This window comes from Barbus barbus (assembly GCF_936440315.1).
Source record: "Barbus barbus genome assembly, chromosome: 10".
NCBI classification, from domain to species: domain Eukaryota; kingdom Metazoa; phylum Chordata; class Actinopteri; order Cypriniformes; family Cyprinidae; genus Barbus; species Barbus barbus.
In genome coordinates this window covers 16009419-16024947 of record NC_136738.1, presented here as the reverse complement: position 1 = coordinate 16024947, position 15529 = coordinate 16009419, and the positions used below count along the sequence as shown (strand labels likewise).

General features: G+C 38.5%; 1 protein-coding gene across 1 annotated transcript in view; it reads right to left on the bottom strand.

Annotated features, from left to right (window-relative positions):
* The window catches only part of LOC306876059 (syntaxin-binding protein 5-like), a gene marked incomplete at its 3' end in the record, with an annotated part of 142608 nt that overhangs the window by 56270 nt on the left and 70809 nt on the right, over positions 1-15529 (bottom strand). The window contains exon 5 of the mRNA XM_079426957.1: positions 9964-10098. Within this exon, the coding sequence (XP_079283083.1) occupies positions 9964-10098 (135 nt within the window). The remainder of the gene's footprint in view (positions 1-9963; positions 10099-15529) is intronic.

Sequence of the window (15529 nt, the reverse complement as noted above, 5' to 3'; positions counted from 1 at the left end):
ATTATTGTTTAAATGATTCTGGGGCAGTTTTGACTTGAAAATGTATACGTTTTGCCTCAATCAAATAGACTATTCATTTATCAAAACAGTGAAAGATTATGTTCAATTTCCATTTTGTTACGAAACCTCCGAACTGTCCTCTTCACAAAGTGATGGACAGTCTTTTCTACACCTGTCTATCTTTCTGAGCAAGCAGACTGACAGTCGCTATGTTACAGACTCTTTGCCTTTGTGTGTAAAGTGGGCCATAGCCTGACAGTAAAAGAGCCCAGGATAAGTGTGAGTGAGTGTGTGTATGTGTGTGTGTGTGTTTACACAGGCCAATGACAGAAAAGTAAATTGAGAACAGGAGGCCTTATCAGCTGAAAAAGGAAGACAAGCCTCTTCTCCCTCACCTTATCTTCCCTCGCTACCTGTGTGATCGCACAAGCCTCAGGCAAAAGCACACAGAGACGCATATGCAGCGGCTCATGGTGCAGATCAGAGCTGGACTACTGTTTGCATCCTATTTAGTCATCAAATCCAAAAAAACAGGCATTTATTGATAACTCATCGTTTGAAAGCAAACGTGAGGCGCATGGTAATGCTAGTTTGCTAGCTGTGAGTGTGCTCTTTCTGTTTGAGTCTAACTTCAAAGGCTATGATAAGAGTCACTGAAGTGCTTTCAGTCCTTGCATCGTTGCCGTGGCAATGGTGGCAGCAATCTCATTCAGGATAATAGCTTTGAATATTATGGTGAAGAACCGGAAATTGGTTGGTTGCAATTTGGTGAGTGTGATTTGAAAAGCTATACAAACAAGATTTGTGATCCATCCATCCATCCATCCATCCATCCATCTATAAGGACTGTTTAAACTGATATGATCAATCAACCAATACATTAATCAATGAACAAATCCCAAGGAAGGACAAATACAGCAGTAAAACAATTTTTCCAAAACACAATTTTTTAATCACTGTAGCTTCATAAGAGTTAACAAACCTAGTTAACATCAGAATGCAAGCAAATTCTGGGAAAAAAAAAACATTAAAATCCTTAATAGGCTTGAGAGGCACTGACAAGCTCCTCAAATATCCCGAGAACCATTAGAAGCAAAGTTATGTAAAAACATCAGTCTTGTATAAAAAGATTTGTATATTGCAATAAACAATCCACATTTTAAAACATGCAGCATGACCTAGAACATGAAATTCTTCCACAGCATTTCCAAAGATGCTGAAAGTCTAAAACAGATTACTTGGAAATGTAGGCGTGACGTTAGCTTACTGCTGCAAGGCAGATACGTGGAGTACTGATTATGTTTAGGATCAGGGTTCCCAGCGTGCTAGGCAAGCCCTTCAGGTATTTTCAGAACAGGCATGGTTTAAGATAAACTGTGTGCAGAATCGAGACAAGCGCATGCCACACGCAGTGATGTTCCTTTTGGCTGACGAGCTGCACATTTGAAGGTTGTCCCACAAAAATAGAGGATGTGTCACATATCTTTCTCCATATGACTTCAGAATCAGAATCAGAATCAGAATGAGCTTTATTGGCCAAGTATGTTTACACATACAAGGAATTTGTTGTAGTGACAGAAGCTCCACAGTGCAACAGAAAGACAGCAACAGGACATGCGTTTATGACCTCAAGGTTAGACTATTGTAATGCTTTATTGGGTGGTTGTTCTGCACGCTTGATCAACAAATTACAGTTGGTCCAAAATGCAGCAGCTTACTAGAGTCAGCAGCTTACTGTAGTAAGTAGACTGTACTTACTACAGTCCTTACTAGAACCAGGAAGTACGACCATATTAGCCCGGTTCTGTCAACACTGCATTGGCTCCCCATCAAACATCATATAGATTTTAAAATCTTGTTAATTACTTATAAAGCCCTGAATGGCTTAGCTCCTCAGTACTTGAGCGAGCTCTTGTCACATTATAGTCCTCCACGTCTGCTGCATTCTCAAAACTCTGGCCATTTGATAATACCTAGAATATCAAAATCGACTGCGGGCGGCAGATCCTTTTCCTATTTAGCACGCAAACTCAATCTACCTAATACTGTTCGGGAGGCAGACACACTCTGTCAGTTTAAATCTAGATTAAAGACACATTTCTTTAACCTGGCTTACACATAACACACTAATACACTTCTATTATTCAAATCCGTTAAAGCATTGTTGGGCTGCATTAATTAGATCAACCGGAACCGGGAACACTCCACATAACACTTGATGTACTCGTTACATCATAAGAAGAATGGCATCTATGCTGATATTTGTCTGTTTCCATTCTGTTTCTCAGTCCGTGTCCGGATCAGATGGTGGATCGGCGCCGGGAAATTATGTATGTGGCCCTGATCGTCAGCGGAGGCCGGACACCTGGATGAGCCCCGGGGACCTATCCCCAGTCACCGTAGCCACCCGATCCGGTCCGTATCCATGGTCACTGCAGTCACCAGATCCAGTGCGTATCCAGATCAGATGGTGGATCAGCACCCAGAGACGACCTCTACAGCCCTGAACGTCAGCGGAGACCAGGACACCGAGATGAGCGCCAGAGACAGATCCCCAGTGAGGACCCTGCCACTTAGACAGCCATCTGGAACCAGTTGAGCCCTTACAATCTGACTTTGCTGCAGTTGGAATTGAACTGCTGGTTCGTTTGGCCAGAGGAGAACTGGCCCCCCGACTGAGCCTGGTTTCTCCCAAGGTTTTTTTTCTCCATTCTGTCACCGATGGAGTTTTGGTTCCTTGCTGCTGTCGCCTCTGGCTTGCTTAGTTGGGGACACTTCATTTCCAGCGATATCGTCGACCTGATTGCAAAGACACTATTGAAACTGAACTGAGCTGGATGATGACATCACTGAATTCAATAATGAAATGCCTTTAACTGAAAATCTTTTTTTAATCTTTTCATTTTACATTATTGACACACTATTTTCCTTTTTTGATATTGTGCAGTTGCTTTGACACAATTTACATTGTAAAAAGCGCTATATAAATAAAGGTGACTTGACTTGACTTGACTCAGAGCTCTGTAGCGTCGACCAGACGGTAACAGTTCAAAGAGGGAGTGTACTGGATGTGAGGGGTCCAGAGTGATTTCACCAGCCCTTTTGCTCACTCTGGATAAGTACAGCTCTTGGAGAGTGGGGAGGGTTGTATCAATGATTTGCTCAGCAGTCCGGACTACTCTCCGTAGTCTTCTGAGGTCAGATTTGGTAGCTGAGCTGAACCAGACAGTTATTGAAGTGCAGAGGATGGATTCAGTGATGGCGGAGTAGAACTGTTTCAGCAGCTCCTGTGGCAGGTTGAACTTCCTCAGCTGGCAAAGAAAGTACAACCTCTGCTGGGCCTTTCTGACAATGGAGTCTATGTGAATATCCCACTTCAGGTCCTGGGAGATGGTTGTGCCCAGGAATCTGAATGACTCCACTGCAGTCACAGTGCTGTTCATGATGGTGAGTGGGGGAGAGCAGGGGGGTGTCTCCTGAAGTCCACAATCATCTCCACAGTTTTGAGCGTGTTAAGCTCCAGGTTGTTAAGACTGCACCAGACAGCCAGCTCCCTAACCTCCTGTCTGTAAGCAGACTTGTCACCGTCCTGGATGAGGCCGATCAGTGTAGTGTCGTCTGAAAACTTCAGGAGCTTGACAGAGGGGTCTTTAGAAGTGCAGTCGTTGGTGTACGCAGCCCTGAGGAGCTCCAGTGCTGATGGTACGAGTGCTGGATGCGAATTTATCAAGCTTTACTAACTGCTGTCTGTCTGTCAGGAAGCTGTTGATCCACTGGCAGATGGAGGTGGGGACGGAGAGCTGGGTTAGTTTATTCTGAAGGGTTTCCGTGATGATGGTGTTAAAAGCGGAGTCCACAAACAGGATCCTCACATAAGTCCCTGGTCTGTCCAGATGCTTCAGGATGAAGTGCAGTCCAATGCTGACTGCATCATCCACAGACCTGTTTGCTCTGTAGGCAAACTGCAGGGGGTCCAGTAAGGGACCAGTGATGTCCTTCAGATAAGCCAAAACCAGTCTTTCAAATGATTTCATGGCTACAGACGTTAGGGCCACAGGTCTGTAGTCATTAAGTCCAGTAATTTTGGGTTTATTTGGAACAGGGATGATGGTGGAGCATTTGAAGCACGAGGGGACTTCACACAGCTCCAGTGATCTGTTGAAGATCTGTGTGAAGATGGGGGCCAGCTGGTCAGCACAGATTTTCAGACAGGCTGGTGACACACCGTCTGGGCCTGGTGCTTTCCTTCTTTTGTTCTTCCTGAAGACCTGGCACACATCTTCTTCGCTGATTTGAATTGTAGGTGTGGGGGAGAGGAGGGTTGCTGGAGGTGTTAATGGTTGTGTGGAGAGGTGTTCAGGGCGGGTGTGGGGTGATTTTTCAAAATGACAATAAAACTCGTTCAAGTCGTCTGCCAGGTGTTGATTCTCCAGAGTGCTGGGGGATGGTGTCTTGTAACTGGTGATATCCTTCATTCCTGTCCACACTGAAGCAGGATCACTGGAAGATGATTTGCTCCTTAGCTTGTCAGAATAATTCCTCTTTGCCACTCTGATCTCCTTTTCCAGTGTGTATTTGGCCTGTTTGTAGAAGACTTTATCCCCTTTTCTGTAAGCATCTTCTTTGGCCTGACGGAGCTGTCTGAGTTTGACAGTGAACCATGGTTTGTCATTGATGTAGATTAGATGAGTCCTGTTAGGAATGCACATATCCTCACATAAACTGATATAAGATGTTAGTCTCTGTGAGCTCGTCCAGATCGGTGGCAGCAGCTTCAAAAACAGACCAATCAGTGAGAGAGAAACAGGCTTGTAGATCCCGCTCTGTTTCATTAGTCCATCTTTTAACAGATCTTAATACAGGCTTTGCAGATTTAAGTTTCTGCCTCTAGGTCAGAATAAGATGAACCAAACAGTGATCAGAGAGTCCTAAAGCTGCTCGTGGAACCGAGTGATATGCATCCTTTATTGTTGTGTAACAGTGATCCAATATATTACTGTCTCTGGTGGGACATGTGATGTGCTGTCTGTATTTTGGCAGTTCACGGGAGAGATTTGCTTTATTAAAGTCCCCGAGAATGATTAAAACAGAGTCCGGGTGTTGTTGCTCACTCTCTGTGATCAGATCAGCGAGTTTCTGTAGAGCTGTGCTCATGTGCGCTTGCGGTGGAATGTAGAATGTAGAGCAGAACTCCCGCGGCGAATAGAATAGAATAGCTTGCAGTTAATGAAGAGCGTTTCTAGATCTGAACAGCACATCTTCTTTAACACAGTTACATCTGTACACCACCTCTCATTGATATAAAAGCACGTTCCGCTGCCGCGCGATTTCCCCGTTGATTCCGTGTCCCGATCTGCTCTGATCAGCTGGTAATTTATGAAGGTAGATCAGTAGCAAAACTCGAGAGCTTGTTGATATGAATGTGAGAACTTGTCATATTAACATTTGTATTTGTAAGTTGAAATTTACACTCACAGCTCTGATCTGAAAAGCTGAATCTTTCGATTTGCACACACAGACAATAATCAAAACACCCGTGTTTTGAAGTCGAAGTTGCAGATTAATAGTTGCACGTGTAGAATGACATTCACATAAACAAAATGACACACACAAACGTGTACTTTTGCGCTTTACTTCAGTTTCACTGTAAAACCTCAAGTCAGCACTTACAACCTCTCAGATCTGGCAGTACAACTTAACATCTTAGCGCTTTGACTTTTGCTACTCCTTTTGCGGTATCCCTGTAGAAAAACTCACTTGTGCACTTGTAAATGCAGACGTGAGAGCTCAGAGCTGGGGGCGGGGCTGGGCTGCGAATGAAGACATTTTATTATCTAAGATTCTTAGCAAAGCGCTAAGATTTGAAGTTGTACTGCCAGATCTGAGAGGTTGTAAGTGCTGACTTGAGGTTTTACAGCGTAACTGAAGTAAAGCGCAAAAATGCACGTTTGTGTGTGTCATTTTGTTTATGTGAATGTCGACTTCAAAACACGGGTGTTTTGATTATTGTCTGTGTGTGCAAATCAAAAGATTCAGCATTTCAGATGCTGTGAGTGTAAATTTCAACTTGCAAATATGAATGTTAATATGACAAGTTCTCACATTCAGATCAACAAGCTCTCGAGTTTTGCTACTGATCTACCTTCATAGTAATTAGGGAGATGTAGTAGGCTGTCCGGTATGTCGCCATTTAGCCAGGTTTCCGTGAAACACAGAGCAGCAGAGTTAGAAAAATCCTAGTTTGTCCGAGAGAGCAGAAGGAGTTCGTCCGTTTTGTTGGGTAGAGAGCGGAGATTCGCCAGATGGATGCTAGGCAACGCCATTTGAAATCCACGCTGACGAAGCTTCACGAGCACTCCGGCTCGCTTCCTCCGCTTACGCCTCCTGTAGCGTTTGACCAGAGCTACGGCTCCACCAACTACAATGTCCAGCAAAACGTCCGAAAAATCTAAATCCGGTAAAAGATTTTGAGGTGTGTTCTGCTGAATGTTCAGCAGGTCATAAAACTGGTAAAACTGATCGTATTTGAAAAGCAAAAAACAGGAAAAACAAACAAAAACAGTACAAACACTTGAGAGCAACGCACAATAGCTGCCATCAGTGGCGCCATCTTGGAAACACTTTGAAAGGTTCTTGAGAAAAAAACGTCCGAAAAATCTAAATCCGGTAAAAGATTTTGTGGTGTGTTCTGCCGAATGTTCAGCAGGTCATCCCTGGTAAAACTGATCGTATTTGAAAAACAAAAAACAGGAAAAACAAACAAAAACAGTACAAACACTGGAGAGCAACGCACAACAGCTGCCATCAGCGGCGCCATCTTGGAAACACTTTGAAAGGTTCTGGAGAAAAAAATCAGATCTGCTGGAGTGAGTACTGCAGGTTGAAGGCAGCTGATTTCAGTGTAGCACAGTGAAGAATTGTTGAAGGTTGTAAGGTTACAGGATCTCAGTTAATCCCTCCCACCCTGTTGAATCCTTCTCCGGTTTTCATCTCCCTCACTTATTCATGTGTGAGCCAAGAGGAAGAAAAACAAATCTCTGGCTTCTCTTCCATCCTTGTACTTGATTTCCATCAGAGGATGCCTGCTGCCAGCGCACAGGGGCCATGTTTATATTTATTCATATTTATTTATTGAAATGAGCTGCACTTTGCCTCTTTGTAAAGGGGTATTCTCTCAATACCACAAGTGTGTGCATGCATTCATCTTCAACTGTTCTCAAACACGGCTGAAAAAAAGGCTGCTTTCTTGTTTAAAAACTGACAGGTTTATAGAACACATAAACATTGTCATGAAAGCCATGGCAGAAAGTGCCATGTACTGTATAAACAGGTGGGCAATCGACATGCACTCCACAATATAATACAGATGTGTTATATGACATAAGAAATAGTGTGTATCTTTTATGTGCTGAGATATATTGAGCAATAAAATCAAATATATATTGTTTGCACTAAGTACCAAATATCAAAATGTACCAGAGTAATACCATGTTTTTTGGTCATGTACCATACCATGGTAGCGTCACGGTATTCTATGAAGAGTATGAGTGCAGTAGAGCGGCAGCAATTTCCCAGCTCAAAGTATTCTCTAATCAGTCCACTTCAATCAATTCCACTCTGCGTTTTCAATTTCCTACTCCTCAAGGTTGTGCACAGTGCAGTAGTATGATGTTAATATTTCAAAAGTAGCAGGAAATTTGGAATAGACTACACATGAGATGAAAGGGAAATATTAATAATATATTACAATAATGTATTTTAGAAAATTAAAAAAATGAAACTCATAAAGTTTCACAAATTTCTTAAGTCTTTAATTTTGACTGTTGATAGTAAGAAATGAATAAATGCATGAATGAATAAAAGTAAAACATTTTTTTTTAACATGTATCTTTAATATTGATCAAATTTCATAATTCATTGTGACTGCTAATATTAAGAAAATTTGAATAAATAAAAAAGTATAAAATATATATTTTTTATTTTGATTGTTTCATATTTAACAAACTTCATACTTTTGGTCTCACTGCTAATAGTAAGAAAAACATATATAATATTTGATTATCTTTCACAATATCACATATTAAATTCCATCATTTTTTCATGTCTGACTGCTAATAGTTTATTGTATTATGGGATGATAACATGTGTTATGCATGTGTCACGGAGCAATACTACACTGATCTTGGAACGAGAGAAAACACCAACGCTTTGAAAAAACACACACACATACACTCATTGCTCCAGGCAAAAACATGCAACACCGTTCCTCACTCCCCTTCCACTCTGCACCACTCACATATTCTGCATTGGAGAATCATGTCCAGTACAAATCATATGAATATAGTACATGATTATGGTAATGTTACCACACTAACAAAGCCTGTTAATCATATTCACCATATTCACAATACCTTATAGCTTAAATAACCCAGAACAGCCCTTTACATAACTGCAGCAACATGTACTAATTCACATGATTAAACCACTTCTGAGCAGAAGTATATAAAAACTTCAATAAAAGCAAGAAATTGGTGCATTTACAATCAAGCACCTTTAAATAGCCCTTCAGAATAATCAAACACTAGGATAAAGTTCTCTCATTTGAAAAATACAGATATACTAGCAGACACTCGATGTGCCACTGAGCTACTTGAGGGGGTGAGGGGATTGTGGGTAAAGGATTTGTAGTGGGTCACAAGTTGGCGACAGGGGATCTACATGTCCTTCAGAAATGCATCTACGGTTACTTACTACTAATGTTAATGTCTGTCAGAGGGGATGCCACTAAGAGCCTCTTGTGTAGAAGGAGACTTGATTGACATGCAGAAGCTATTTGCTTGTCAGATTATCACTCATGGGATTGAGGTGTTGGTGTTGACTTACACATTTTTTCATGAAAAGTGTCATAGATGTGTGCAAACTAATGGTTGTCTGTGTGTTTCAGTGTGTCTAAAAGTGTAGACAGACAGATAAAAGGGAGATAAAACTTCTGCAGTTTGAAATGTTAAAACTTGATAACTTATTCATTCTTCAGCCAGGATGTGGTTTGCATTTGTTGTCATTGTGGATTTTGTGACGTGTTTAAGTTACAGACATCAGATCAAAGTCTTTACATCTATGGAGATTGACAATCAGTTTGGTGATGATTTCTCAAAATAAGAAATGAAAAAATGTGTCTTGAGGCACTTCTGTGGTTCTTTGGAAAACATGAACTGGTGCTTCAAAGAACCTAGACTTTCCACAGCAATGATACAGTACATAGAACCTGTACAATGATCTGAAATACTTCTGATGTACTGAAACATGGAGAAATGTTTTATTTCTAAAGAGGCATACTGCTATCTCAAGAACCAAATAAAAGTTTTTTAAAAGGAATAGTTCACAAAATTTAAAATTGTGTCATTATTTACCCTCATTTACTCAAAAAATACAATTATATAAAATAAAATAAAATAAAAGCTTGTTTCCTATTATAGTTGCCTAATAAACCTGGCATTGCACAAAATACATACCTTTGGCTCTTTGAAAAATTGTTAAATGCATAAATGTAAAATAAAAAAAAAATGCATGGTGCTAGCCCATTTGATTTATTTTATATTTGTTTTATTATTTCACTATTATGAAAATGAGCACTATAGAGCACTTTGGTGTTCCACAGAAGACAGGTTTGTATCAACGTAAATGATGGCAGAATTCTTATTTTGGGTTAATTATTCCTTTAGGACTATATGACTGTGCTAAATCTCTAATACCCCCTCCATGTAAATGCAAACTTACATTTATAACTGCATTTATAATGTCATATTCCACATGACTTAGTAGAACATCATTATTTTTATTAGATACACGTATCATTTGATTGCGTGCTGTGGCATTCTATTAATTAGCTATTTATTAGTCATGTTAGTTGCATTTACTTTGATATTAAAATAAAATGTATTTTAGGTTTACACTTATACTCACAGTTCTATGGCCTTGTTCCACATGATGACATATCCAGACAAAATGAAGGATTCGATGTTCACTATGTGTGTATTTCCACGTTCTGTCCCCACGTAAAGCCACTTACTTTGAAACGGCAGATGACAAAATGTGATCCTAAAAGAAAGATTAAAAGAAGAGGAATCATATTTGTGAAAGAAGAGAGAGGGAGAGAAGAGTTAACACAGGATATGTCGGCATCATATTAAAGTATGTAATTAATATCTCACTATATAGAACAAGCAAGCCAATAATATCCATCGTAACTAAAATACTTCAACAATCATATTTTATCCAATTATATAGCAGCCAGTCACCATTTTCTCAAGAAAGCTGCAGATAGAATTACAAAACCCCATAAGAGTGTAATGTGCATTGTTATACATATATTCATTACCAGAATAGACAGTAAACCGTGCGAAAACTAAACAAGAGCCAAATAATGTATAAGTTTAAAGTTCTGCTCAAACTCACATTTTCCAATATGTCCTTGCTAATCCTTTGAAGTAGGGTTAAACTGTTAATTAAAATCTGAATCACAATATGGCCTTGTGTGATTATTAAACTGGAAAAAGGCTTCAACTGAATGAAATAAATATATAGTCTGCATGCAGTGTGGGCTTCAAAGTGAAGAGGCGGTTCTCTATTTTGTCTCTCGACTGTTACACAAGCACACACGGGCCTCACGATAGGATGTTTTCACATTCTGCTCATTTCAATGGTCTCATTGCGTGTTTGCAATACATGAATGCTGTGCACATACTCCATCACTGGAGGTGGGCTGAGTTTGCTTCCCTTTAAATCTGTTGTGTAGCCTGCTTGTAATGTGCATGTGCAAAACAGTCTAGATAAACATGTAACTCAAAACATTTTCTTTTGTTACGAGTTACTTTACCAACCTGATAGAGACGAGTCTCTCTGTTAGGTTTGTAAAGTAACTCTTAACAACAAAACACCATGCAACCATCAAAATTGCATATTTATTCTTTGGAAATTGTAATTATTTTCAAATGAAGTGCATTTACAAAAAGAGCACTCTTAAAATATAAATATTTTATAACATTTTAAACAAGAGTTATATGAACAGAATAGTTGGCAGCATTTATACAGATCATCAAAACAAAACAAAACAAAACAAAACAAAACAAAACAAAACAAAACAAAAAGTCAATCTTTCTCCAGATCAACAAAACAAAACAAAACGAAACAAAACAAAACAACTGTCAATCTTTCTCCAGATCAACAAAACAAAACAAAACGAAACAAAACAAAACAAAACAAAACTGTCAATCTTTCTCCAGATCAACAAAACGAAACAAAACGAAACAAAACAAAACAAAACAAAACAACTGTCAATCTTTCTCCAGATCAACAAAGCAAAACGAAACAAAACGAAACAAAACAAAACAAAACAAAACAAAACAAAACAAAACAAAACAAAACAAAACAAAACAAAACAACTGTCAATCTTTCTCCAGATCAACAAAGCAAAACGAAACAAAACGAAACAAAACAAAACAAAACAAAACAAAACAAAACAAAACAAAACAAAACAAAACAAAACAAAACAAAACACAACAACTGTCAATCTTTCTCCAGATCAACAAAACAAAACAAAAAGCAACAAAAACAAATCAATTGTTATCAACACGTGTCAACTGAGGAGTTGACAGCATTTCTCCAGATCATCAAAAACAAAACAAAATAATTACAATTAATTATTAATAAAAATAAATGTGTTAAAAATGAAATTAATGGCTAGTTCATCATCTTCCCTACAAAACACCATACAAACATCAAAATCAAACAGTTATTATTTTATTTAGCACATATTTACATAGACCAACATTAAAACACCACAGACAGAATCCTGCGTGAACAACCCCTACATTAAATCTACTTCTTACAGTTTATCTTTATCTTTTGTTTAGTCTTATGAAAATAAATTCACATCTAAAAAACACTTTTTGTACAATCTATTCAAGGCTGTCTTAAATTATCTTCATGTGGGGGTTTCCGTCAGCAAATACTGATAAACAATACGATTTGTGAAAAACAAGATTATTTTAATTCATGAAATAATTTTCATACTTTTTTTAATCAGAGCCAAATCTTGCAGTCTAATTTCTTGCAGTCAATCTTGTTCAGAGGCAGTGATTCATAGCTCTCTGTGGTTCTCTGTTTCTTAAGCAGTTGGAAGTAACACTTCTTGCACGTGTTCATGGTGTTGCCTGGTTTGGCTCTGCTCTAGGGCTCATGCCAGTCAAACGTCAGCCCCTCTTTGGTACATTTGTGTGTATTTTGGGATGCAGCAATTAATTGGAACACAATTACCTCAAGACAAACTAGAGCTAATGAGATATGAATGAGATGAGAGGAGACACTGACTCTTAGATTTTTACATGTGTTTTTAAATAGGTTTCTTATTCCTAATGATGCAATCTAGACCATTCAACCCTGGGTTCTCTATTCCAAAAAACCACGTATATGACATAAAATGATTCCTCCCATGCTGGTGTGTTTATGTGTGTTTATTTTCATAGCATGCCGCTGTCTCTCCAGTGTCATCAAAAGGTTAAAAGAAAAGAGTAATAATATATTTGCCTGATGCTCACTACGTTAATTGTGAAATAATTACTAAATTAGGCAGACTATTAGCAGTCTGATTTATCTCTGCTACTGTCACAACAGAAACTCTCCAGGGAATGCGTCTAATAACACGCCACATATTTCTACACATTTAAACAGCACTTAGCATTAAAAATGAGATGAGCACTTCTTAATGCTGAACATGATATTTTATGTTTTAATTCATTAAATATTATATGTGGCTAACTGGCTCTAAAATGTCAACGTCTGGCTCATCCAGTGCTGGGAGTTTGGGGCGAGATTACCTGTTTGTCCAAAAAAACAAAAAGTCTTGATAATATGAAGTATCTGGTGAGTAATTATGAAAATGATCAATAAAACTATCACATATCCAGGGTCTGTTTAAGACTTCATGCTGAAATCCATCCAGTGGCATCATCCATCATCCTTATAAGCAGGTAAACTAGAAAATAAAGACCAGCACACGGTAATTCACTGCTGTCCACACTCATTACATCTCTCTCTGTTTTCCTCTCCTCACGCCCCTGGGGTCATCAGACAATCGGGGTGATTGGAAATGAAGGTTGCGAGACGCTGGACAGACAGCTAAACTTGTCAGGGTTAGAATGCTAATGGAGCACCTGGCCATGCTAATCTGTTTCTGACAGCAACACGTGGAAAACCCAGATTAGAAAATTACCTTGATCTTGGTGATAACGGCATTCAGGGAGCAACTGTTTTAAAATGCTCTTTTGTTGGTTTGTGGATAACTAATTTAACCTGTTGTAGGCCTCTGAGGCAGCCAAGGTCAAAAGCACACAGTCCTAAAGAAATGTGGATGTGTCTCATTGGACAAAAATCAGTGTAGTGCAGGATCAACATTTGAAAGTGGATTTTGGGGTCAATAAGATTTATTTTTATTTTTTTTATATATTCAGGAAGGAGGCATTCAAGTATGAAAGTGTTATTTTTTAAAATGATCTTCTTTTTAACTTTCTAAAAAAATGTATGGTTTCCACAAAAATAATCAGCCCAACACTGACACTAATACTAATACTTCAACACTGCTAATAATTAAAATGTTTGTAAAATTAAAATCAGCATTTTAGAATGATTCCTAAAAAAAATCATGTGACACTGAAGACTGGAGTAATGGTTGCTGAAAATTGAGCTTTGCATAAGAGGAATAAATTACATTTTACAATATATAATAAACATAAAACAGTTATTTTACATTGTAATAATATTTCAAAATACATCAAATATCAAATAAATACAGCCTTGTTAAACTAGCTAGCATAAGATACTTCTTTCAAAAACATTAAAAAATTAAATCTTAAAGACCCCCACATTTTGAATAGCACTATACGTCTGCTAAAAGTACATTTTGTCAACATTTAAGACATATTTCAAAAAGCACCCCTTGCACATAGTTTTGTTCTGTATATTTTGGGCTAAGCATGCCTTGGATACAAATGTCAGATGAATTGATCAGCTAAAACAGAACGTCACAGGACTACACAATTCTGTTTTGCGATGAAAGCGTCTTGTATTTTTGCAACAGACAAGCATGCTGAGTGTCTTGAATCAGTCTTATAGCCCCCCTGAGTCTCTCTCCTGACCCTGCTGAGCTGAAAATCTCTGTCATCTGACACAGCCGCACACGAAAGTGTGCACCCAACCGTGTTCACACACACACACACTCAGACAGGCACCTACTGATCTGAGAAATATTTCTCATTACATGTGAATTTTCGTAATTTTAATAAAGCCAAATATAAAACACTTCAGGGTCAAAGCACACACATAAGATAGAAGAAATCCCTGTCAATGTGTGTGAAACTGTCACGGTGGGAGAAACCATGACTTTATTTGTTTGTTCCAGATGGTCTGATGAGGTGATGAACACAATCATCAGTTATTACGGAGGGGAACAAAGCTCATTAGCCATACCCAGAAAACACAGAGTGCAGAACAATCTCTATCACACACCACCTCATAACGCTATCCCAAAGCTTTCAGGCTTCAGATGAGTATGAACCAAAACTTTAACAACGATGTTAATGTTATATTTTAAGTTCTGTTGCACAATATGCTCTATGACACTCATTAATCAGGCTTCTCAGTTTGATGCCGATCTAATGCTTGTGTCCCATGTGGCTGATGTGGTTTCTGAGTATTGCAATCAATCATAAAGACTTCACTGTGTGAAAAATGTGTCAAAAAACAACAATGGTCAAATATACACTACCAACTGAAATTTATGGATTTGGTTAGATTTTGATCCAATGAATTAGATCAAAATTTCATTTGAATCAAACTCAGTCAAATCAACTGAGGTGTTTACATGAAGGCTTTTCAGTCTAATTGGGCAATCAATCCGATTACTAACGGATCAGGTGGTTGCATTTAAACAATTTTTAGCTTATGTCTTTTCATTTTGCGATTCACTAAATAACCAAATGCATTCAAATGTAAACATTTTAAATCTCAATATTCAATCAACTAAAAAAAAAGAGAAATACATGTCATACATATCGTCTTCTCTCACGCATGTGCAAATATATGCATGCAAATTGATTTACTGTAGAGGGAGAATACAGAACTAGCTGAAAACATTGCTAGCTTGATGCTACATACTGCCCCAGGCATCACAGTGTAAACGCATTAGCATAATAGAAAGCAGTTACAGGTTGGCTATATCAAATATATCAATATACAGTATTTTATCCTGAAAAAAAAAAAATTATTCACTGGATGTTATGGAGATGCTAATGCACAAGGGTGTGCACAACTTAATACAAATGTGCACAGACGACACACTGAATCTTTGTTTGGCATCTTCTGGACTTATGTGAGCTGCAAAATGTCACAGAGCATTTTGTCATTTAGCTGTTTTGCCTCAAGGATTCTTGAGCCAAAAATCATACTTTTCTTTTCTCATGACTGCTTTCCCACC